Source organism: Anopheles moucheti, chromosome 3, assembly GCF_943734755.1.
Source record: "Anopheles moucheti chromosome 3, idAnoMoucSN_F20_07, whole genome shotgun sequence".
In the NCBI taxonomy this organism is placed as follows: domain Eukaryota; kingdom Metazoa; phylum Arthropoda; class Insecta; order Diptera; family Culicidae; genus Anopheles; species Anopheles moucheti.
In genome coordinates, this window is record NC_069141.1 from 28367138 (window position 1) to 28390358 (window position 23221).

General features: G+C 43.6%; 3 protein-coding genes across 4 annotated transcripts; 1 reads left to right on the forward strand and 2 right to left on the reverse strand.

The window, feature by feature from the left end:
- Nucleotides 1-2: 2 nt before the first annotated feature.
- On the reverse strand, nucleotides 3-2911 carry LOC128304595 (coiled-coil domain-containing protein 40-like). Its single transcript, XM_053041797.1, has 4 exons — nucleotides 1574-2911; nucleotides 1189-1501; nucleotides 492-1108; nucleotides 3-430 (listed from the first exon to the last, which is right to left on the reverse strand). Exons 1-4 carry the CDS (start codon nucleotides 2909-2911, stop codon nucleotides 50-52), a joined length of 2649 nt encoding a protein of 882 aa, XP_052897757.1. The 3' UTR covers nucleotides 3-49.
- A 628-nt stretch (nucleotides 2912-3539) lies between these two features.
- LOC128303215 (zinc finger protein 271-like) lies at nucleotides 3540-5576 on the forward strand. Of its 2 annotated transcripts, none has more exons than XM_053040089.1 (4): nucleotides 3540-3867; nucleotides 3930-4165; nucleotides 4231-4377; nucleotides 4448-5576. In XM_053040089.1, exons 1-4 carry the CDS (start codon nucleotides 3742-3744, stop codon nucleotides 5157-5159), a joined length of 1221 nt encoding a protein of 406 aa, XP_052896049.1. In that variant the 5' UTR covers nucleotides 3540-3741; the 3' UTR covers nucleotides 5160-5576. The 2 variants fall into 2 exon arrangements, with proteins under 2 accessions (XP_052896049.1, XP_052896050.1); XM_053040090.1 differs by having other exon boundaries at nucleotides 3540-3846.
- A 1053-nt stretch (nucleotides 5577-6629) lies between these two features.
- On the reverse strand, nucleotides 6630-8142 carry LOC128304574 (calmodulin-lysine N-methyltransferase). The gene has a single exon (XM_053041774.1). The coding sequence runs from the start codon at nucleotides 8124-8126 to the stop codon at nucleotides 6630-6632; it is 1497 nt and encodes a 498-aa protein (XP_052897734.1). The 5' UTR covers nucleotides 8127-8142.
- Between the last annotated feature and the right edge of the window lie 15079 nt (nucleotides 8143-23221).

Below are 23221 nucleotides of genomic sequence, written 5' to 3' on the forward strand. Positions count from 1 at the left end.
GTCACGCAGAGAAAAGCAAACACACCGGCACAAACGAACCAATGGAGCATTATTTAAGCAATTGAAGAATTTTGTTGAGATTATACTTCTGGGTGGGAAAATCTTGCTGCAACGTTTCGACCACCGCCACAATGTTTTCGTTCACTTCCCGCTGGCGCTGCAGGTCGGCCTGGATGAGAATTTCGTTGCGGAACTTGGGCAGTTGCTGTGCATTTGCCAGCGCCCGATAACGGCGGGCCCGATACTGATGGCGCACGATGTAATCCAGATTTTCCTGCTTCAACATGGACGCCTGTTCCGTTTCCGCCCGGATCAGATTGGTTTGCAGTTTTTCCTCCTCAATCTGATGCTTTTTGTTCTCGATCTCCGCCTGGAGCAGCTTCTGGGCGGTGTCGATCTCCAGGAGACTTTTCTCTGCTTGAGATATTTCCTAGAAAAGAGGAGGTGAGAAGTCAGCTGTCTACCGATAGATTGATAAACGGGTGACCTACCGAAAACACAACTTTCAGCTTGTTCTTGAGCTCATTTATCTTGTGCTGCATTGTCGAGCGAGTCTTAAACTTTCCACCGTACACCTTTTCGCGTGCATTAACCGATTCAAAAATGTTTTCACGATGATGCACAGTATTTTCCAGGTCGTGAACCAGCTTCTCCTGCATGCGCTTTAGCTGTCCGTACCGTACCTGCATACGATGAATCTCCGCCTTCATCAGGCCGATTTCACTGTTTTGTGTGGTTTCCTCCTCCTTAAACTTCTTCGCCTCGGTCGACATCTTGCACTTTGTTTCCCAGGACAATGCTTCGCGGTGCTTCTCCAGCACCTCCTGCTTACAGTCCTCGATCTCTTTTCCAAGATCTTTAAGCTCTTGTTCCAGCCCTAGGACGGCCATTTCGGCATCTCGCAGCCGTTCCGTTGCCTGGTGATGAGCTACCTCGCACTCCTGCTCTCCCTTCTCATGCACTTGGCGCGTTTTGAACAGCTCCATACTGGCACTGTCGAGGCGTGTGTTGAGCGCCGATAACGAACGAACAATCTCCCTGTTTTCATTCAACACCTCCTCGAGCTGGGCTTCGATTTTGATTGCTTTTTGTTCGGCCAGAAGAAGCTCTGCAAAAGAAAAAAAAACATGAACGCAAGCGCATTAAAATAGAACACCGCGTAATATTGCACACGCATGCAGTACTGACTCTTTCTGGAGTAGTTGATTTCGCTCAGCTGTTGGGATCGCTTGGTCGTTTGGGTTGCGACGCTTGTCTGCAGCTTTAACCATGCTGCGCGTGCCTCCTTCAGCTGTATCTCCACCTCCACGATGTCTTGCTGGACGTCCAGTAGCTTCAGCTCGTCCGGGTTCATCTCCTGCCCGCCAGCCTTACTGATCAGCTGATCCAATTCACGATTCAGTGAATCCATTTTGCGTAGCTTCACGGCAATCATTTCCTTCCGAAGCTTTATCTCCTCGTTGTGCTTGTTTGCCTCAGCATCCATCTCGTCATGTTCAATCTTTAGGGAATAAATGCAACAAGCTGTATAAAACGGCCAACCATTCAGTCAAAGTCCCTCCTATCAGCTTACCTTCACTTTGCTCAACACATCTTTCGAGTTTTCCACCAGTGATCTCCACTTTTCCAAATCCAGCAGTACCGTCGATAGCTGATTCTCCGTGACCTCCATGTTAATTTCCAGCTCCCTGCGCTTCTCGGTGGTATCGACCAGTAGCTTGCGCTGCGCTTCTCCCGCCTTATCCGTCGTCAGATGATCTTGCAGCAGCTCCAATATCTGCTCTTCAAGGTCAAACTTTTTGCGGTTCTGTTTCTCCAACGTTTGGCGCAGTGATTTGAGATGATTCTCAATCAGCAAGCCCTCCTGCTGAGCCTTCAGGATATCGGCCTCCGTTTGCTCAAGAATCAGAGCATAGTGATCCAGGTCACGCTTGAGCTTATCTTCATCTTCCTGCTCCTTGCGGACCTGCTTCTCCAGCGAGTTGATATCACCCTGGATGCGATTCTTAAAACCGGCCAGCTTCTCGTTCTGCTCCATTTCCTTCGCTGCCGTCTTCTTGGTAATTTCCGTTTTGCTCTTGATAACTTTATGCTCCTCGTAAATCGATTCGAGCTCTTCCTTCGTTTTCACCAGCACTCGGTCCCGCTGCTGAATCGCCACTATCACTTCACCCCACGCCTGGGACACACATTTGTGTTCGTGCTGCAGCGCTTCCAGGTCGGTGTTTGCATCGGCCAAACTGCGGCTGATCGTTTCCCGCTTTTCATCCTGTTCCCTTATCTGATCCTCGATCGCTTCCATCTCACGGCCCTTGCGCTTCACCTCGTTTGAAAGGTTTAGCAGGAGCAGATCGGCCTTGCGTTGCTCTTCCGCCGCGATTAGCTCCTCCTTCTCGTCCTTGCTGACGACGCGCTTAGCAACGGCGATTTCGTCCTTGATTTCTTGGGCCCACTTTGCAAACTCGTTCTCCAGTATGGTCAAATTTTCCAGCTCCATTAAATGCTCCTTGTGCACCTTTTTGAACTCTTTCAGCTCTTGCTGCTGTTCCTCGAACTCCTTCCGGTACTGAGCGGCCTGCCTTTCCTCCTGCTGCCGTTGGGCGGCCAGCTCGTATATTTCTTTACTGTAAATTTCGAGAAGCTCCTTCTGATTATCAATTTCTTCCTGCAGGTCGTACAGCTCGGCGCCGACCTCTTCGGATTCTTTCTCATTCTGCTCCAGTCGATGGTTCAACTCGGCCACTTCCTCCTCCAGCTGATCCTTTACCTTCAGCAGGTGAGCCTTCAGAGCGGCCTGAAAGCGCTCGAGCAAGGGATGATCAGTTTCCAGCACCCCCACAGGATCCATAACGGATTCGTTGAATGCATCCGCCTGCACACTGATGGAATTAGCATCTTCTTCCGGATTCATCTTTACCAGTGGAGAATTGAACAGATTTTCTTTGCTAGCAGATAAAACAGTCCGCAATGTCCCGAGGAAGCGTCAGCAGTAAATAAATGAAATATAACGGTTGCTATGGTCGCGTGTTGCTAAGACTGAGCACCTTCTCTTTCTTTTAAAACTGTTCTTTGGAACGACGGAAAACATCTTCTTGGTTTGCAGTGTGTTCAGTTGATGTTCTACAAAGGTCATTTTTTTATTTTTGTAAAAAAAAGTGTCGTATTTTCCCTTTTCGGTCGTAAATTTCGTTATTTTGTACACCAAATTTAGAGTTTGGCATTTCTTTTGAACACCCAATAAAATTTCGAGCAGACTCGAGCAGATTCTAGCGGAAAGATTTCAATGTTTTTATATTCCATTTTCCATTTTTACATAACTGTGTTTTAAGTTCGTTTGAGTAATAAAAATGTAATATCGTTCATTTTATAACAAATCATCAGAAACTTTAGTTTGTCGCTGCTCTAGAAACGGAACAGCGTAAAACCAAAAAAATCCTCGTTGTGCATTCGCGTTTGATGTGTAGGTCACTGTATTGTCACAGCAAACTGTCAAAAGATCGCATTGGTAAACAAAAAGCTAAAACGTAAACAACCCCATATCACTAGCAATGTTCTCTTAAAAATGTGGAAAATTAAGTTAATTTTCAACCAAAAACGTATATTTTCTTAATATATCATGTAACGTGAGGTATCATTTAGTGATAGCAATTTAAGTGCATCTGTGGAATGTGATTTTAAGGCGTAATTACCATCTGGTTTCAATTTTGCACTGTCGAACTTAGCAAAGTTGTACTTGTCGAGATGGATTACAATATTAGTCGATTGTGCCGTGTGTGCTTGGAGGAGGGAGTATTCACATCGATCTTTAGCACCGAGCTAGTTCCGATGGCACCAGCTAATATGCTGGTAATGTGTTCGAACATAAAGGTAATAGTGTGCAATCGAATGATTAGTGCAGATTACGAATGGTGCCTCGTATCTCTTCACAGGTATCGAGAGATGACGGTCTACCAAGTACTATTTGCAACAACTGCATGTACCGGCTAGGGGTGGCCTTTCATCTTAAGCAACAGTGTGAGAATTCTGACATTAGACTGCGCCAGTACATGAACGGAGGCTCTGCAATGAACTACAGCTACACGATGGAGAAAGAAACGATGACGGACGATTCGTGGTTGCTCTCTGGAATGGAGCATAAAGGGGATGAACATAAATCAGCGGAAAAGTACGTAGTTAGTTTTAGTCGCATCTAACAGAAAGTTAACGCGTTCTTTCGCTCCACATCTGTAGGAAATCGAACAACAGGAAACGATACAGACCCAAGCTGCCAGAAGAGCGCAAGAAGAGAGGCCCAAAACCGATGCCGAAGATACCGCAAACATGCTACCAATGTCACAAATCGTTCAAATGTGCCGCCCAGCTACAAATGCACTTGAGGTAAATGTTTAGATCGGTTTAGTAAAGGAACAATAACTCTAAAAGAAATGTTATCTTTTCCCTTCCCAAGGACACATTCCGGTGAGAAACCGTACGCGTGCAACATTTGTCCACGGCGATTCGCACAAAAGCATAACCTTGCCATCCACGTTCGTACGCACACCGGCGAACGACCGTACCAGTGTGAAATCTGTAGCAAACAATTTTCGGCGCTCGGGAACTTTCAGGCACACAAGAAAATACATACCAACGAGCGGGACCACGTGTGCCCGTCGTGCAACAAGGGATTCATCACGTCGGGCGATTTGACGCGGCACATGATCTCACACTCGGGCATCAAAAACTATCACTGTGATATATGTGCCAAAAGCTTTAGCCGCAACCGTGACATGATGGCACACAAACGCAAGATGCATCTGAACGAGTGTGGCAACGAAAGCTACAAATGTCACGAATGTCACAAAGTGTTCGCTACACTGAACAATCTTAACGGACACATGAGGGTACATGCGCCGGATGTGGATGGTTCGGTGCCGGACCCTGTCGGTGAACTGATGCCACCGACACAAGCACAACAACAGCAGCAGCAACATCAACACCAACAGCATCAGCAGGTTCCAGTTGCAATTGCGCTCCCGCCACACGGACTCGGACCACCGGGACCGCTCGGTGTTGGCTTAGGTATGTTACCGTATCCTTCCTCTCACGTCGCAACACATCCACCCGCCCAGGTAGCTTACCACAGCCAGATGCATCCATCCCAACGATTGCACCCGTACTGAAAATCGTCTGAAGCCAAACATCACAGCAGGGAAAGAGTGAAAGAAAAACACCCCTCAACCGTTATACATCACACGATTTGCATTACATCAGTTAATATTTATTTAGCTTAGAAGGAATAAAATTTGTATTTGCAGATAACAGGAAATTCATTGCTCACTGGGTTTTCGCTTCCCCTAGCTCCCTAAAACGAGACTGTTTTATTTGTTTCGTCCAGGATCGACCTATCAATTCTACAGTACAAGATAACGTATCAGGAAAAAAAGTACATAGTGCTAGAGCGTTTGTGATACTGGCTTTTCCTTGGAATCAACACATCATCGTCGCAATGTGTATGAGAGTGTGTGCGTGTGGATGTGTTTGTGCGTATGTATGTGAGTGTGGAAAAGGGTTTTGCATACGAAACACCACTATCTTAATGTAAAACACTTTTTCGAGACAAAACCGATACAATTGGCCACTTGAATGTTTCATTCATTGCTGTTTTGGCACGTCCAGTGTGGCAAGAAACGCTTAGAATGCCTCTTCCAGTCAGCAAAGTGGGGCATAACTTTAAATTTAGCCTACCGCCCAACAACGTGATGCCGGTCGCCTTGGTCGAGTTTTACTAGTTCCTAAACAATAAACATCTAATCCCCACGCTTCCCCATGATTCATGGCCCGACGAACGTTTCATTAATAAAGTGGCAGAAAGCACATCTCCCACACAGCAGTGTTCCGCGATGTGTTTCCTGCACATGCACCCATGCAGTTTAGACTAAACATACGCCAAAAAGGAGGGGGGGGGCTTTCAACCAAAAAACTGCTACTGATTCGCTATTTATAACCTAAGCTAAGTTTAGGCTCCCCGTGCACCGGGTGTCGCTCCGGTTCGGAGAATCGCTTTTATCACAAAATAATTGGGGAAGGCCGTCCATGTTGAATACTTTGGCTTCGTCGACAAACGCACCGTTTGGACACTTACATTTTACGTAATTGTACACCAGGGATACACCAGGGCATTACCGCTGCGTTACCGACAAAACATTCCTAAACTACGCCTGGTTTGTTGCGCTTATTCGTAAATACTTTCGCCGTAAATTGTGCTCCTTCTCTTAACACTCTTAACAACAACAACAGTAACAACAGCAACAACAGCAAGCAAACACACAAACCACATCGTTTCGGTGCTGTGTCTTTCAAAGTTCGTATAGTGCAATCCATTATTGTTGGTCCGTTCTAAACACAATATCCGCAGGCTTCCATTAGGTTACCGTTTCTTAATGGCTGCAGGATGCAGGTCCTCAAAATTACATTAAAACTACCCACTAACAAAGCGTACGGGCGGGCAGCGTATCCCGTTTGCAAAAAAATCACTCCGGTCCAGGTGAACGAGTAAATGGAAGTACGTGGACGCAGTGTGAACAAATTAGTTCCTGTTTGGAATTGCTTTGGGAAACTAGCATTGTGTACGGGATCGCTCTGATCGCACTTCACAATCGATGCAAAACACTGCCCGGTCCGTATTTGTACATCTTCACCAGCAGCGGATAGTGCACGTTCTCGTCGTAACCGTCCATCTGCTTCAGCTCAAGATGTCGCGCCCAGATCGCCTCGTTGTAGCACTGCAGCAACTCGTAATGGAAGCCACGGGCAACGCACTCAGCGAGGAAGAGACTCAACGTTTGCCCACGGCGGGGTGCCGTAATGAGTGCGACCCCTTCCGCTGCCAGCGCCTGCCAGATCGTATCGATCAGCTGTGAACGGGACTCGTCGAAAAACAGGCAATCCGCGGACAGGATGAAGTGATAGCGCTCGGCCGTGTCCGGGTCCAGTTCGTTGTTCGCCTGTTCCCACTTCAGCACGGACGATTTGATCGTGCAGTTGAATTTGTTCAGCACGAGCGATTTGCGTACGTTCTCCACGGACAGCTCGTTCCCGTCGGTAACGTGTACGAATGCGGGTTGCCCGTACTTGGCAAGCACTAGCCCCGCCAGACAGGTCATCCCACCACCGAGCTCGAGCACTGAGGTTCCATCGAACTGCGCGAGCCGCGACAGGATGTAGTACGCGAGTGCTTCTTCCGAGGGCCAAACGCAGATATTGCCGGTGTTGTTAAATCCGATCAGTTCGCTGGCGGTCCACGGACGCTCCGGCCCAATCAGACGGATCTTCAACCGGTAGCGATCGTACAGCCGATAAACGTACACATTCTCATCCTTCTCATCGCCGGCACGATCCGCCTCGATCAGGTTAAACTTGGAGAACTGATCGTCTTCGCTCGAATCGTGCCGGAGTGCCTTCGCCAGCAACTTCCAGCGACGGCGCGCATTGCCGGTGTTGTGACGCTTTCGCTCCAGTGCGTCCTCCAGCTCGTTGACAACGTCCGTTACGGCGAGCTGCTGTACGGAAGCGACGATACATTCCAGCCGATTGTTATTAGCAGTATCTTGTCCGGTGCTATTTTTACCACCCCCATCAACAAACTCCAACGCCCTCGTCGGTTCGCCAACAGCAAACCCTTCGCTCTGCTCGCTCCTATCAGTTGCCACTGCAGACGGTTGCTGCTGCACGTCACCATCTTCCCCATCGTCGCCAATAGCCGCTGTCCGGTACAATCGTGCCGACCATCGTTCCGTGTCCGTGCCAGCAATCATTGGCATTGTGGGTGCCGTGATTGATGGGACGGTACTGGTGGGTGTGGGGCCATTAGTGCCCTCAACCCGTCGTTGCCGTCGCAACGATTTAATTGGATTATTCTCACCGTCAACCACCGCCGACGATGGGACGGGTGGCGCTTGGTCCGTACCGTCCGTGACCGTGCCTGTCGGCCGATCCGGTGTCACCTGTTGCTGAGCTGACATTTTCCAATTTATGTCATCTTCGTGTCGTCGTCGCCGTCGCAGCCACCGGTCATCCGTCGCCTCGTCCGGCACGTCCGTTTGCTCGTCCGCCAACGGTGCCGTTGTCAGCGAACCGACCGAACGCATCGCAGTTACGTTTGGCTGTCCCCTTTTGCTCGCTCGCCACCCAGTGTTGCCCCCGTTGCCCCTGTCAGCACTGATCACCCTGCGTGTTCATCAAGATGTGGTCGGCGGTCCGGTTCCGACGCTTCCAAGGATTGATTCCGGTTAATTCCGCAAACGGTTGAATGGTTAATTTGTTGTTACATCCACGCAAGCAAACACCATTACGCTGCGCAAAAAAAAAGGGGAAGAGAATGAAATGGAAAGTATTAGCACCGTAGAGTCAGAGTGCATCACACGCTTCCTGCAATGGAAGAGAAATTTAAAATCGGTTGACCTTCCTCCTCCCACAGCCGCGTGGTGCCAAGATAGAACGCTCGCAACGGTTGGCTTAGCAGTGGATTTATTTATAACAATCAATTCCCGGTTGTAACCTTACATGCTTTACCCAACCAGTCGCCGGCCCAGCAACCTTACAGCCGTCTAATGCATACGATTTATAGTGGTACGCTTATGGATGAAAATGTTGGCCACGATTCACGATACACTTGCCATTTGTTAACCATTGCAATAAACACAAACACACACACACACGGTCCGTCCGCCCTGGTCTGCCTCAATGATGACGAGAGGACCACACCGACATTACCGATTTCCACTTGAGACCTTTCACATGCTTCAAATGGATCGCTGGATGTACCGATGGCGGGGTACCCTACGGTACGAGATTTTAAACCCAACAGCCCCCCCCCCCCCCCCCCCCCAGTTTCCCTCACCGTTCTCGATAAGGTTTTTTGGCCGCAGTTCAACTTTGGAATGGATGGGATGGTACACACCGTCGGTAAGCTAACAATCGCTAACAACCATGGGGAGCACCACCAAAACGGTGTACGGACATAAATTTGAAATTCGAACCGTTGACGTGCAAATGTGATACACACGGGGGAGGAGGGAAGGGTTACAGCTCGCAGCTGATATGCTTTTGATACGAGAGAAGTGCGATGCGATGATGTACTCGGGCAAGATAATCAATTTGCTTACGAACGTATACGCGTTGATTTGGTGCTTATCAGAGACACGGCGAGAGGGAGTTCTGATAAGTGTGGTTGCGTTTTGAATTTAGGGGTGGCGTGTAGATATGGAAGCATTAGGCACAGTGTGATAGAAATAGGGTACGGTTTAATGAGCAGACAATCAAATAATTTAATAGAAGAAGGGTGAATCTTCTTATCATACGAAACATGAGTAGCTTCCACGTCTTGGGGAATTTTTAAAGCTGATGTTTCGGAAGTTATTCTTGGAAGAATATTGTAATAGGTCTACTGCTTGCATCCTCTAATGCTTTTTTTATAATTCCTACAACATTGCTATTGGAGAGCTATCTCATGATTTTGTGCGTCACCTATGTAATGAACCTAGAATGAGCATAGAATAAGTCTAGTGAACCAATTTAATATTCCTGGCTAACTAGATCGTTAAGCCAATATGACCAAAAACCATCGCGGGCAAAGAGTACTTGATTACCTCTGAGGTATGATCATGCTATTGGAAAGCGATAGAAGTGACTAACAGAAATAGCACCATCAAGATGTGGCTAACACGATGCATCAAGCTTGAATACCTGCTTTTGGTAGATAATTTTTAATAGAACATTTAGTAGCAATTATTGAACGTCAGGTGCTTTTATACGTCAATCCAGCTCAAGATATACTTTCAACATTTAGCCTTCCCGGGCTATCTGAGATAGTCGATGCTGCTCAAAAGATAGACCACATAGCACAGCATATAGGAGATTAACAAGGTCCAAGATTAACAGGAACCAATAGAGGTGGTTCTTTTATCAAACGTCAATTTACGCATTGTAGTGATAGATAATCGTATCTGTTACAGCTCTATCACGGGTCGAAAGTCAGCAACGACTTTGACGGTGAGATGTGCGAATTTCTTGAGCAAACTTCTTGATCTTAATCTGGGATTACGCAGTGCATTTATAGTCCCAACACGCAGCAATGCCTTTTAAACTTGGACATGCCTATGGGCGAAAGTTTGTTACACATGTTCGAAGAGAATACACAAAGAGCAAATCCCCGCAGTTGATTCGATTTACGCGATTTTTTGGAAAAATGACAGTAGACAAATAATCAAAGGAGTTCTGCAAACGGCAGTCCTCGAAATTTTGAGATGCAATGAAAAAAAAGCATAAATTATGGAAAGTTTATTAGTTATTTGACTAGAAGGAATGAAAAATAAGCTAATTCTTCTTAGTTCAACTTAATTTAATTGCGAAATTTTGTGACCAAGGTTATATTTCAACTCTTCAAGTATAATTTGTAACTCGATATACGCCAAAGCGTTCGGTCCCGAACATTAGCGTAAAGCGGGGAGCTGCTGTGCTCATATGTCGATTTAATTTAAGGAGTAGTCAGCATGAAGTGCTCAGCTATGGCCAGATCTTAGATTTAACTAAGTTTTCAATTATATCGCTGTAACCAAGCCTGTTTTTTCTGCAGTTTAATATACAATGGGAAACATCTCAAACTGATACTCAGACGGCTCCCAAAGTGTTAACTCCAACTTTCCTTAACAACAGCTCTGTTCTCATTCTCAGAGCGTACAGTCCCTAAAGCAAACTGCGGCAGTCTGTAAAACATCAATCCATATTTTCCCTATCATTTGGCTCCATTTCTTCTACCGCGCCCCAGCTGATGACATTGGACTTCATCAGAGTGTGGCTACGTAAGAGTGGTCAACAGCCAACTGCCATGCATCGATGCCCTCAAAAAAAAAACCATTACCCGATAATGTGGGGTCAGATTTGGATCACAATTATCATTCCGAGTGTGTCATGGAGCATAAGGCATTGTTCCGAAGGAACTGAGCAAGAACCCCTCCACACTCTCTCTCGCTCTTGCTCTCCCTTTCGTATAAAACATTCGAAGCGCACTGTCTAGATCTTTAAACGATCAATTTAGAAATCGTTCCAAGGATTTTCTTGTGGTATCGCATCCTCTGCCAAAAAACTCATGCTTCGCACGATGGATGTAAGCGAACGGTTCGATTTGACCCTGCCAATGGTGCCGATGATGGCGGTGATGATGATGATGATGCAGTAACACAAAGCGTGGTGGGCTATTGGCTTCAGAGGACACGTTGCACAGACGTGCAGCAGATTTATCTTCATATTGCTGGCGCACTCACAATTGCCAATTGCATAAGCGACACACACACACACCGACTCATTCAAATGCGGTATAGGAATAAAGGAATGGTATCGATTGCGAAGAATTATGGTCCGATGATGCGTGTGCTCCACCAACAATCCCCAACCGGATTATAGTTATTGTTTAAAAATAAATCCCTTCACTTGACAAACAGTAAATCATGCCTGTGCTTGATTGGTACGGTAAGAGGCAAGCGTCCACGCTGTTTGTAGCATTCCGTCGACCGATTGCTCGGTTGTACGGGGATCGGTTTTTAAATGCCAAAAGGAAACTCTCTGCCAACGATGCGGAAAAGCGTACGATCGCGCAATAGTGAGGAGGGAAGCGTGTAGAGTAGCAAAACGACCACATCGTCGACGACAGTGATGCTGATGGTCAAATAAAAATATCGCCAACAAATGGGCGAGCAAATCTCTAATATCGTTAATTTGAATTGAAAAAAAGGCAACAACACTCACCAGCGCAGACACACTTATACATGGGAAACAACGCCGAATCATGCCAAAGGACAGGAGGGAAAATGTGGGAAACAGCGTTGAATGGTATGTCGCACAGGTGGATCTACTGGTTACGACTTATAAACTGCCACACTCGCACACCCAACCACTCACGGCTGATGTCCTATTGAATCGTGTCAAGGATGGAAATGTTAAGGTTAAGGCGCCATGTGTGCGTATGTTTTGATTATTTTTTTCTCGTAAATTCTGCCAAACACAGTTTAGTAGACGATCACACGCCCTTTATACGACAGTTGTAGCGGAAAAAAAGGGAAAACATATGCCACGTGTTGTATAATTGTCCCTTATACGCCCGGCAAAGAGAACGAAAACAAAAAAAAACTTGATGCTGTTGATGTGCCTTTTAAAATGATAATTCATTCACTTTGCCGCCTGGAGAAAGGTTGAAGTGGTTCGATGATTTTATTAGTTGGAATTAAATTAACTGTCTGTCTTAAATGGTAACTGGTTTGGTAATACGGTTATGATTAATCACATGAATCGATCAATTATTCGATCTATTTTTTTTGTAAGGGGATTAATCAACTCAAAAAGATTTATTAAGTTAGAACATTATTGGTAAATATTGATTCCAATTTGCTCCCTAATTAAATAGGAGCATAAATAATTATAGAGTTTACACAGCCTAATGGTTATAATAAATCCACTAAATGACAATTCGTCGGTGTAAACCCAAGAATGGTGTTGAGAACTTTGAATCGGTCACCGGAAATACCTTATTTGGCCGCCTCGTTTTCTTTAGGATCTGGCCTATCAAGTTGGCAGTAACGCAGAATTACATTGTTTTTTTTTTTGTGAAATAATTGTTATTATTTAATTTTTAATTGGCAGTCATATTTTGAAAGTTTACAAAAAATACAATTTTTATATATTTTATTCAGTGCAAGCATGCAAAGAGCGTACTATTTTCTCGTTTGTTTTGAATTCTCTAGCATATCTGAGATTGATAAAGTTTAAAGTTTGTTGAAAAACATAAAAAAAAAATAAATTTGTAATAATAACCAATAAAAATAATATTTTAAATAAAGTATTACATCAGGTAGAAATAAGGTATTTATGGTGACCGATTCAAAGTTCTCAACGCTATTGTTGGATTGACGATGCCGAATTGTGGCTTTACAGTGGCAAAGTGACATCCCATTAGAGTGTAGAATTTCTTGGGATGGGAGATCCTTACGGTTTGACTTGTCAAAGCTTTCTTTCTAAAACTTAAAAATTGTGCTCCTTTTATAATATATTTTTGTTGCTCGAGCGAACTGAAGTCGACTACCTGGAGGTGATCCGTTTACATGTGTTCTATATTCTACAAGAGTAATGTGCGAAACAAGTATCGTTTTGTACGATTATTATAAAAAACTAAATTTAAAATACGAATTTAACAGTACGAAGTATTAGCTTAATCGAAAACTAATCTACAGAGTTCTCAAGTAAATATCCCAAAGTTCTAGGGCAATCTTTTGGTAAATATGTTTCATTATTTAACTTATTAACCTTTCAGCAAAGAAAAAACATCACAGACCCTGAGCAAGTTCTACGCTGCAATGCAATAAGCTATTAATTTCCCCGCTCAATAAACTAAAACCCAACCATCAGCGAAAGACTGCTCTGGCTCATTACTCCGACATAATTACCTTCAACAGTAAAATGAACCCCCACCGAACGACGGTGGCAACGACGACAACGACGGTGACATTAGCACTCCTAATTTGCACAATGGCTCATAATTTCTTCGCCTCACGTAAAGGTCGGCGTGGTTTTCTTTCAACCCTTCGGGGAAATTGAAGATTGTGCAAGACTGCATACGGGAGATGGCGAATCGGGAACGAAATGCATGCTACCGAGAGTTTACCCCGGCCAGGCAGACGGTCACCTTTAGTTAAGGTGTCGTTTTCTTGTTGTGTACGCTCGCGGTGGTTTGGTGGGTGGTTTTTGTTTGTCTGGCGCGGGTATGACAGGTTCAGCTGTTGTGCTGCTTCATGTTGCCACTCCCCAATCAAACGTGGTGCTACCTATGGCCCAAAGAGCGGCCAGCGCGAAAAACACTGAATGGGAATGCATTTCGAACCAATTATCCTATAAATAAATAGTGGTTGCTTCTTTTGATGGGATGTTTGTTCAATTGCGTCGCCCTCAACGTACCACCGTTACCGATTACTAACCTTGACTCGGGAAGGGGCACGTTGCACAATAAAATGTCTTTAAGATAAACGATTTCATATCGCTGTACGCTCGATCGATGTAATCATGTGCAATTTCGGTGTGGCTTTTATTTTGGGGTAAATTAAATATTATTTTAGCACAGTGCGTTACGAGCGTTACACTGCCGGCGTAACGTACGCATGGTTTTGGGTAAACAAATATTTAATCATCCTTTGTGGATCAACAAAAATCGTTATTTGGCAGAGTGTGCGGAACACAAACAACACCAATTATATCGTAGCGACAGTATAGGTTTAGAATTTATTTTATTAGCTACCGGGGTTTGGTACCGTGATCGTAATTAAAGCTTGACCACTGTGTGCAGTGGCCCGGAAGGAAAGCGTCTGTGCTATTCAAGAATGAATGTCCCAAACTCTCCCCACAAAGAAATAAAGATTCACAAACCACCCTTCCCATTCCATCTCAGATACGTACCGCAGTACGGAAAGATACTCAAAACACATGTTTCAGTTCATTTTTCAATTTGTTTCATTAAGCGACTTCGCCCCCCATTGGGAGGCGAGCACGATCGTTGGGTGAACGAAACGGGAAGGAAAGAGAGAGTTGAGTTGTTGTTTTTTTTATTTCTCACTCCCTCCGTCGATGTCTATTTCTTTGGCGGATTTAAGGTGGTTTACATGTTCGTGATCGTGCGCCTACGTATTTACACAACCTGTAGCTTCGACGCAGATGGCCCGATTGGAGCGCACCGGGTGTTTTGTGGTATTCCAGATCACAGCAGATACAGTGAAGATGATCATCCGCGCTAGCTAGAATGTGAGGTCGTTTTTCTTGTAGATCTCCCAAACCCGTTTACTGGATGAAACACAAATATATAAACACACGTGCGTCCACACACACACAAACGATGCTGAGCGTCCTTCAAAACCACCCACCGGTGTTCATCCGGTGTTCGCGGAAGATCAGCGACAAAATTTATGAATGAAATTTTATTTCAAGAGTGGCCCCCGAGAGTGAATGGGGGTGGTGCAGTGGGAGAGGTTTGTGAGGGTGTAGAAAAACACGATCATCTCTACTCTGCTTGCTCTCCTTCGCAAAACTTACCCCGAGTGGCAAAAGATCTTTTAATAACAAATTATTTTCACCTATCCCAAAGCAGCGACACCCTTGCTGGCCGTATCCTTTCGGGCTGCTATTTCTGTTGAATGCCGGTACGATTGAATAAAAGACACATTTGATCACAATCGTAACCACAGCACGCAAACCGAACCACGGCCCTATAATCTGCTGATCGTGCATTCCTTTCAATCGTTGCTTGATCGTTGTTATTTCGGGACGGCGAAAAGGCTATACTTAGACAGTATGGGTGTACAGCTTAAATGTCGCTGCTCTTGCCGGATATCTTCAAACCCCTTTTCAATTTGGCGATGAATTGTAAGCGAAACATAGACTAATTAGATACATACACAAAATATACTACCTTTCGCAACGAAAATTAACTGAAAAAAAAACACACAGGAGGTAACTCCGAGTTAATAATGACGTGATGCATCGCCCGTTTGGACGGTTTGCAAATGCAATTGCGGATAATTTAAGGTACCGAAAGGAAGAAATCCGGCAAACCAGGAAAGCAGGAAAGCAAAACCGCTCGACGTTGGTGGTTTGATGTTTGTGATACGTGTGTCACATTGGTTTTATGATTTGTTTGTTTTGGTTTTGTACAAACTGCGATGGTAAAGTTCGGTTGGGAAATGAAATTGTTCATTTTTCCTCGTCAAAAAAAAACCACAATAACCACAAGCATCTGTTTGGATAACTTTTTTCACGGGTTTTCCAACCTAGGTGGCAGATGGAATTGACACCGCATTCATTGAAACCGTTTTCTGGTTTTACAGATGGAGGCGCCTGGTGGTCTTTAAATTTGGCATGGGGTGTCTGGGTTTTCTAAAATTTACTTTTATTACTAGCATCGTTTGTTTATTGTTTATTTATTTTATCATCATTAGCATCATTTGTGATTGTTTTAAAATTGGCCTTAATTGAGAAATATCATAAACGTTATTTACACGTAAAGTCACCGAATCGTCAAGGAGATGTTTGTTAACGAAATTCATTGACATTGCTCTGAGAAGTTCTCGAACATTGCATATCAGACCGAAGATTCTTCAATGCTCCAACTTTGCCCCTTAGTAGTAGAAAGGAAAAGTTACAAGAGTTTTCGTTTGAAACGAATATTTTTTGTATCATTAAGATTTTTTCGTTAAGTAAAAATTTTAATATTTTTTTTAACTTATTGTGTATATAATTATCTAAATCAACAAAATCTAAAACGACAGTGAAATAAAAGCACCTGTCCCATGCATTTTTATTTTGCCACCGTAAACTGATTTTCTTCCACACATCAAAAGTGCGAAATGGAGACGCCTGGTGGTGCAATATATCTCACCAAACACCAGGCGGCTCCATCACATTTTTCCCCCCGACCACGAGCTGAAGGCCAAAAAACTTATAACGCAAGAAATTTCACAACCCGCAGAGCCGTATTTCCTTTTTCATTTCCTGATTTGCTTGCCCCACGCTCTGCCCTTCGTTAATATCCGCCCGGTCTGATCGCCCGGTCGATAAGAATCCCGAGAGCGGTGAAGTTGACCGAAATCATGATTTATGCTCGAGACAGACCCAAGACAGACTGGGCCCAAACTGTTCGTACGTGTACGTACGTACCGCACGTGCAAGTGAGCATTCGCATACGCATAACGGCTCGAAAACGCATCGCCCGGCACACAATCGGTATGAGTTAAGAAGAAGCATAAGGAAAGGCTTTCAACGTAGAAGGCCACGGTTTTGTTCCCCCAACAACTAGCATCGCCCGAGGTGTGCCAAGCCAGGAAGCAGCAACAGCAATTGCGAGAAGGTAAAACTAAAGCACTAAGTCACTGATCCGCAATCGTATCCGCAGAATCATCCGCAACATTCAGCAACAGATGATAAACGGTTGTTGTTCGCTATTTCAACCATGCTCAATATTAGCGCTTCGTCTGGTGATAGTCGCTCTCGTTGGCGTAAGCCACACATACGAACAAAACTTCAGCTAGAATCACATGTGCATTGCTCACCTGTCACTGCTTGGTAGCGGCTCCGGCAAACGGAATGGATTGCAGTGCCTTCTTGGATGCAGGCGAGTTGCTCAATGTCAGATTTCGGTCGATTTCACGGTCAGCAGCCAGCAGCACGTGGATGCACCACTCCAAAAAACACGCATTGCACACAAAACACACGTGGTGCGAAGCGGTTTCTTACCAACGCGCATTCGATCGGCATTATTCGCTTGTATCACAGCATCATCGCGTAGTAGTATCACTTATCAACGGCGGTATCGTTCACACAGTCACGGGCAGAGTTAAGCAAAATCGTTTCGACCAACCTTCACTTCCTGACACCGTACCGCCCGACACACCACACACGTTACGGTCTCGCGTCTCCGATCGAAGAGATGGATCACGTTCGGCTTCGGGTTCACCAAACGCGCGAAACCAGCAGCTGTCCTCGCACTAATTAAACATAATACTGATTGATGACCACCACCGGTGGCCCGACTGACTGACACTGAAGTGGAGTGGACACTACACCGCTACCAGGGAATGATGAGCTGAGGGAGGGGTGCGGGATTGGCTTTCGCGATTTGTTGTTTTTTTTTGTGGTCGTTTTGGTCTACACACTAACGGCAGGATAACGGAATTAAACGAACTTTGAAAAGTTTTCCTTTTTGAAGATTTCCCACTTTGAAACAATTAACCATCCAACAATATTTAATGAAGCGGATATTTTTTTTGCTCCACCAGTAGCCACCATAAAGGGATCTATACACGGTTAAATTAATTTCCTCTCCACTAGACCCTAACGGACGTAAGCTTGTTTTGACGGGACGCACTGAACTGGTCACACTCACGGCCGCAATACCGTAGCGTGCGTGGTCTGCTGCGAAGCACGGCACGATGCTACCGTACCGGAGCACCAGATCGAACTGAGACCGGCGAACGAGCGGAACGGAACGTTTACGGCTACATACACAGCCGCAGAAGGGTCCAACCTAATGCGGAACGGGTACGCTTAGGAGCATCCTTTGCTGTGCGCGCTCTTGCCCGAACGCTGATGCAAACAAAATAGAAGTGAATAAAAATAATACGTTCTTTGCTTGTGTGTTTCTGTGTTCTGCTTCTATAAATCTCGTCTGCAAAATTTCCGAACAGAATCCCCAAAGAGCGACACACCAAATGGTACGTGAGCGGTAGGGCTGAAAGAATGCACTCTTAAATACTCGCCCATACTCGCGAGTTCTCGAGCCGCCGGGGAAGATGCATGCGGGTCGGGTGAGGGAAAAGGTATCAAGCCGCTGGTCAATACACACAAACCATCAATGAGAGTGTTTATTTACCGCCAATAAATGAAAGCAAAACCACGGAAGATCAACGCTCGGTGCGCTCCGCTCAACGGGAATTGTCAGTTGCGAGAGCCTGCATGCTCCCGGCTTTAAAGCACGTTTTTGGCGCGATTACGGCAGGTCAGGCAAAACCCTGCCCCAAGGGCCCCAGGGTGGTTTTGATGTTGTTGGCGTTCGCCTTTATGGTTTTGTTTTTCCGTTTTTTTTTTTCATTTGCGGGAAATGCCAGCTAAAAATGACTCAACCGTGTGCGCCCTCCGGTTGAACACATCCCGCCATGAAGTGAGATTGTTCTTCTTTTTTTGTGCTGTTGTGTGTTTCACATTTGTGTGTTTATAATGGTTTAATTCGTATTCGGTGAGCAGCAAAAAAAAACAAATATATGTATATACAGCCAAGCAAGGCAAAAACTATGCAAAGACAATTTGTTCCGTTTTGTTTTGTGTTTGTTTTTCTTCACGCTCTAGAAGCTCCTTGTAAGCTGCACAGTGAAATGATTTATGATCGGCAAACGGGGACGCGGTGGATTTTGCTTTGAAACGGGCCAATGTTTTATGGACATCACACATATTCGAATATGGGGGTATGATGAAGCCTGCGGGTTGAAGCGTGTTGGATGTGGATTATGGTAGTAAGTGAAGGGTTGGATGGTTATGACAAGGAGCTTTTTTGGAAGATTGAAACATCTTGAAGGTTTGTTTAAGATGCATACATGAAATTGTCTTCATTTTATTTGTAATATGTTGATTGTTTTTATTCCACTCAAAACGATTCATTTAATACTTTATTGTTATTTGTTTCAAAATGTTGCGAATGCGCTTGAAATTCCTTTATTTGTTTCGGTTCGTCGGCACGTTGGACTTAATCACAGGGGATTAGCTCGGGGGAGGGAAAAGTTGAACATAGCTACTCTTCGTGTTTATGTTTTCTCTATGGAATAGCATTTTTTTTTTGCGCCAAATGCGATTATAAAATGGCACCAACAATTGTGACAGATTTCAAACGATAATTGCAAAACAAGCTCCAAAAACGGACACATGGTAGCGCTTGCAGTCCGGTACGAACAAATGTGACATTCTTGATTTGAATTATTTTCTCTTTTCTCTTCTTTTTTTCTACTCTTTTTGAAATGTATTGTAGATAGGAATATTGCATAAACAAACCTATTTTTAGAACCTATTTATCTATATATTTATTTTTCATTTTTTTTTTATTTATTTATTTATTTATTTATTTATTTATTTATTTATTTATTTATTTATTTATTTATTTATTTATTTATTTATTTATTTATTTATATATTTATTTATTTATTTATTTATTTATTTATTTATTTATTTATTTATTTATTTATTTATTTATTTATTTATTTATTTATTTATTTATTTATTTATTTATTTATTTATTTATTTATTTATTTATTTATTTATTTATTTATTTATTTATTTATTTATTTATTTATTTATTTATTTATTTATTTATTTATTTATTTATTTATTTATTTATTTATTTATTTATTTATTTATTTATTTATTTATTTTTTTATTTATTTATTTATTTATTTATTTACTTATTTAATTTATAAGCGTTTGTAGGCAGCTATTGAAAGTCCAAGATTATTTTATTTAAATCATCTCTTACTTCATTTTCGAAACAAGTAATATCAAAAAAAAATTCACGGTCAAGATTGTTTGAAATACTGTAAAATTCTCGCAGTTCGGTGATGTTCAAACAAAAATTGGAATATGCAGTAAAACCCTCCGCCCCCGAGAAAAAAACCGGCAGCGTTTAATCTTCAAAGTGAACCATTAAGCTGGTGCTGTTGCCGATTGTTTGCTTGTGCGAAAGCGGTGCTATAACTAAAACAAATTCCCTGCCTTTAGCTTACGTATTTCTATGTACACGGGTTTACGTTTGCAACTCTTCTAATAATAAAGATCGTGCAAACTTCTTCACTTCGCATGGAGCGGAAAAATAAATCTGTAATGCCTTGCTCTTTCTCTCTGTTTCTCCTTTTCTCTTGTCCCTTTTCTTGTTCCCCTCTCTGGCTTGTAATGGGGATTTAGCTGCGGCTAGCGCTAATTTATACATCCCTTTCCGACAATGTACGGCAATAAAGGTTCACGGTTTGTACGTACGTTCCAGCAGTCTCGACCCCGGTCGGTTCAGGCAAGGTTCAGGGATGTGTTCGTATACAAAAGCTGAAGACATTCCTCAAGGTAGATCGGTAGACCATTCCAATTGGTAGAGTGGGTTAGTGGTTGGTAAAAATTTACTCTTGCAAGCGCGGACGTTGGTAATTCATCCCTCGCGGTTGGACCACCGGGCTGTCGTAGATGGCCCCGAGACAGGAGTAATAACTGCTCCAGGGACGCGTTGGTTGTCCGGCTCGGTACAGGAGGAAGTGTAATAAAATCGTTTTCACCACGAAGTGTGTCACCATTTTGTTTTTCTTACACGGCCCAGCTGGACAGGTTAAGGTCATCAGAAGGTATTCCTGGTAAAGGGGGGGTTAGAAACGATCAAGTGAAAGATTACGCTAAACATATAAAAAAAACACAGACAATAAATCATACCATTCGCTGTTATTAGTATAGAAAAAAGATCCATTTTTTCACCTCCCAGAACATGATCTTGTAATACGATCATTTCTATGTTTACACAAACACATTCCATTCTGGCGCTAAAAAACATGTGGTTCTTTAATTACATTATCCATCCTCCGGTACGTACCTTTTTTTTGCATCCCAACACTAATTAAAATAACGTTGTGACATAAAGTTTATTTAGTGATTAATACATGCACGCCATGGTGTGAGAAAATAAAACAACCGTCCCAGGCAGAGGTGTGCCGCGTGGAAAAGGCAGCGATGCAGGCGGAAAAACTCCAAACTCTCGCCACACCGAAACGATCGATCGGGGCAAGGTGATGAAAGGCGTTTTCACCCCACCCATTTAGACACACGCTGTAGGTGTTTGGGGATGATCGTGGTGGTTTTACAGGGTTTCTTTTCTTTTTTTTTTCATATGCAATTCACCCGACCATGCCAGACAGAATGGTGGTGAACAGCAGATGGCTGAATTTTTTTTCTTGGCTCCTCGCTTCTGTGTTTACATTCAAAAATACTCGTTTTTGAACAGATCTAAGGTCATTTATCTTTTGCTTGCCCCGAACCAGTACAGTTTCTACATGGTTGCTGTACGTTTGTTGGCTGCTCAAAAGCTGCTTAAGAAGAAGGATCGAACTTCAAAGAATCAACATAGATATGATACTAAGGTAAACACACTACGTGTTTGTAATTTGTACAGTTTTCTTCTGCTGAGGTCTGTCTTTTTTTAGATAAATTTATACAAATATTGGATCGCAGTAATCGTTAAACGATTGCATAAATTTCTGGTAGAGCAAAAATGGCGCATCGTAGAGACGGCTATGACATTTACGAAGCCCTTTTAAATTACCTATTTGCCTATTGCACTTCACCTCGATAGATCATTTTTGCAGCTGCAACTCGTCTCCCACACGGAAACACATGTTTCGCTGTTAAATAAACAAAAACCGACCGCACCTAGCACTGAGATAGATTTCGAGTGGAGAGAGAAGGCAAAGAGCAGCAATGGACCACTTCCTACGCGATGAGTAACGGACTGCAGTCTTTTGGCCAAGAGCCGACCACCAACCGGTCAACTTTTCATGGTTTTTAGTTGCAAGAAAAGAAACGAAACAGAAAGATTGTGTTGCGATCTTCAACACGGTACTAACGAATAGATCTGGGAAAGGCAGCAGCGGGTTTGTGTCCGAGCGTTGATTCGGAATTATGATGCTGCGAAGTGATTGCTGAGATCCAGCCAGTTTGCCTGTGTACTCCTGCATCTTATTTTAATTCTTTTCCAGGAATTCGCACGCTCGTGCATGGCGGAAAAACAAATAAATGGAGTTAATTCCCCCGTTGGTAGCACAACAAACGCAGCTGAATTGCAATAGTTGAGCCATTAATTAAAACGCAACGAGACAAGCTGTTTTTGCTAGACCGTAGTAGGCAAATAAAATGAAACTAAAATCAATTCAGCATCGTAATCTATTGTGCAGATTGTAAAGTAGAAACAGGCAGTCCCCGAGATATGCAATTATTGCGGACCACCGAATTTCCGCGTAAGTCGAATCCTGGTGCAATTTCGTTTATACTTCAAAGTCACAGAGTCGACTTCCTTCTCTGCATTTTATTTTATGTAGCAGATCTGGCGATGTTTAAAAGGATTACATTAAAATAAGTAAAAGAGGAATGTTTTATGTGAAAGGTATTTTCGACCAATTTTTCACCATTTTGCTTAAATTTTGTGCTATAAACTAGCTCAGCTGTCAAATTTCCAAAAACCGCGTATCGCGTATCCGAATCCGCGTATAAGAGGAACCGCGTATCTCGCGTACTGCCTGTATGTTGTTTTTTTAATAATGGAATTCCTAACAACCATTTATGGAATTTAGTCAACTCGATTTTGTACAACATATACTGTTAGCGATTTCGTACCGGTTCGCATGGCGTGAAAGCTGTCCCCGTTGCCACCAAATATAGTTTTTTGTTTCAAGAGTTTCTTGTGAAGAGTTTTTCATATGAATCTTTAGCGAAGAATTATTTGATTCATGAGCTATCTCTCAGTTAGCTATGACTTATAAATGCACGACGATTCACGTATCACGAATTACCAATCTTCTTTATAACTCGAACTTTACGAATAAACTCATTTTTGAAAAATCCATCTGAAAACCCTGTTTTACGATCC

Bases quoted from the DNA above. Each gene is read 5' to 3' on its own strand.
- LOC128304574 (XM_053041774.1), bottom strand. From the start codon at position 8,126: ATGCGTTCGGTCGGTTCGCTGACAACGGCACCGTTGGCGGACGAGCAA.
- LOC128303215 (XM_053040089.1), top strand. From the start codon at position 3,742: ATGGATTACAATATTAGTCGATTGTGCCGTGTGTGCTTGGAGGAGGGA. The intron at 4,166-4,230 runs GTACGTAGTTAG...CCACATCTGTAG, and splicing joins GAACATAAATCAGCGGAAAA to GAAATCGAACAACAGGAAAC. The intron at 4,378-4,447 runs GTAAATGTTTAG...TCCCTTCCCAAG, and splicing joins CAGCTACAAATGCACTTGAG to GACACATTCCGGTGAGAAAC.
- LOC128304595 (XM_053041797.1), bottom strand. From the start codon at position 2,911: ATGAATCCGGAAGAAGATGCTAATTCCATCAGTGTGCAGGCGGATGCA. The intron at 1,502-1,573 runs GTAAGCTGATAG...TATTCCCTAAAG, and splicing joins ATGTGTTGAGCAAAGTGAAG to ATTGAACATGACGAGATGGA. The intron at 431-491 runs GTAGGTCACCCG...CCTCTTTTCTAG, and splicing joins AGCTGAAAGTTGTGTTTTCG to GAAATATCTCAAGCAGAGAA.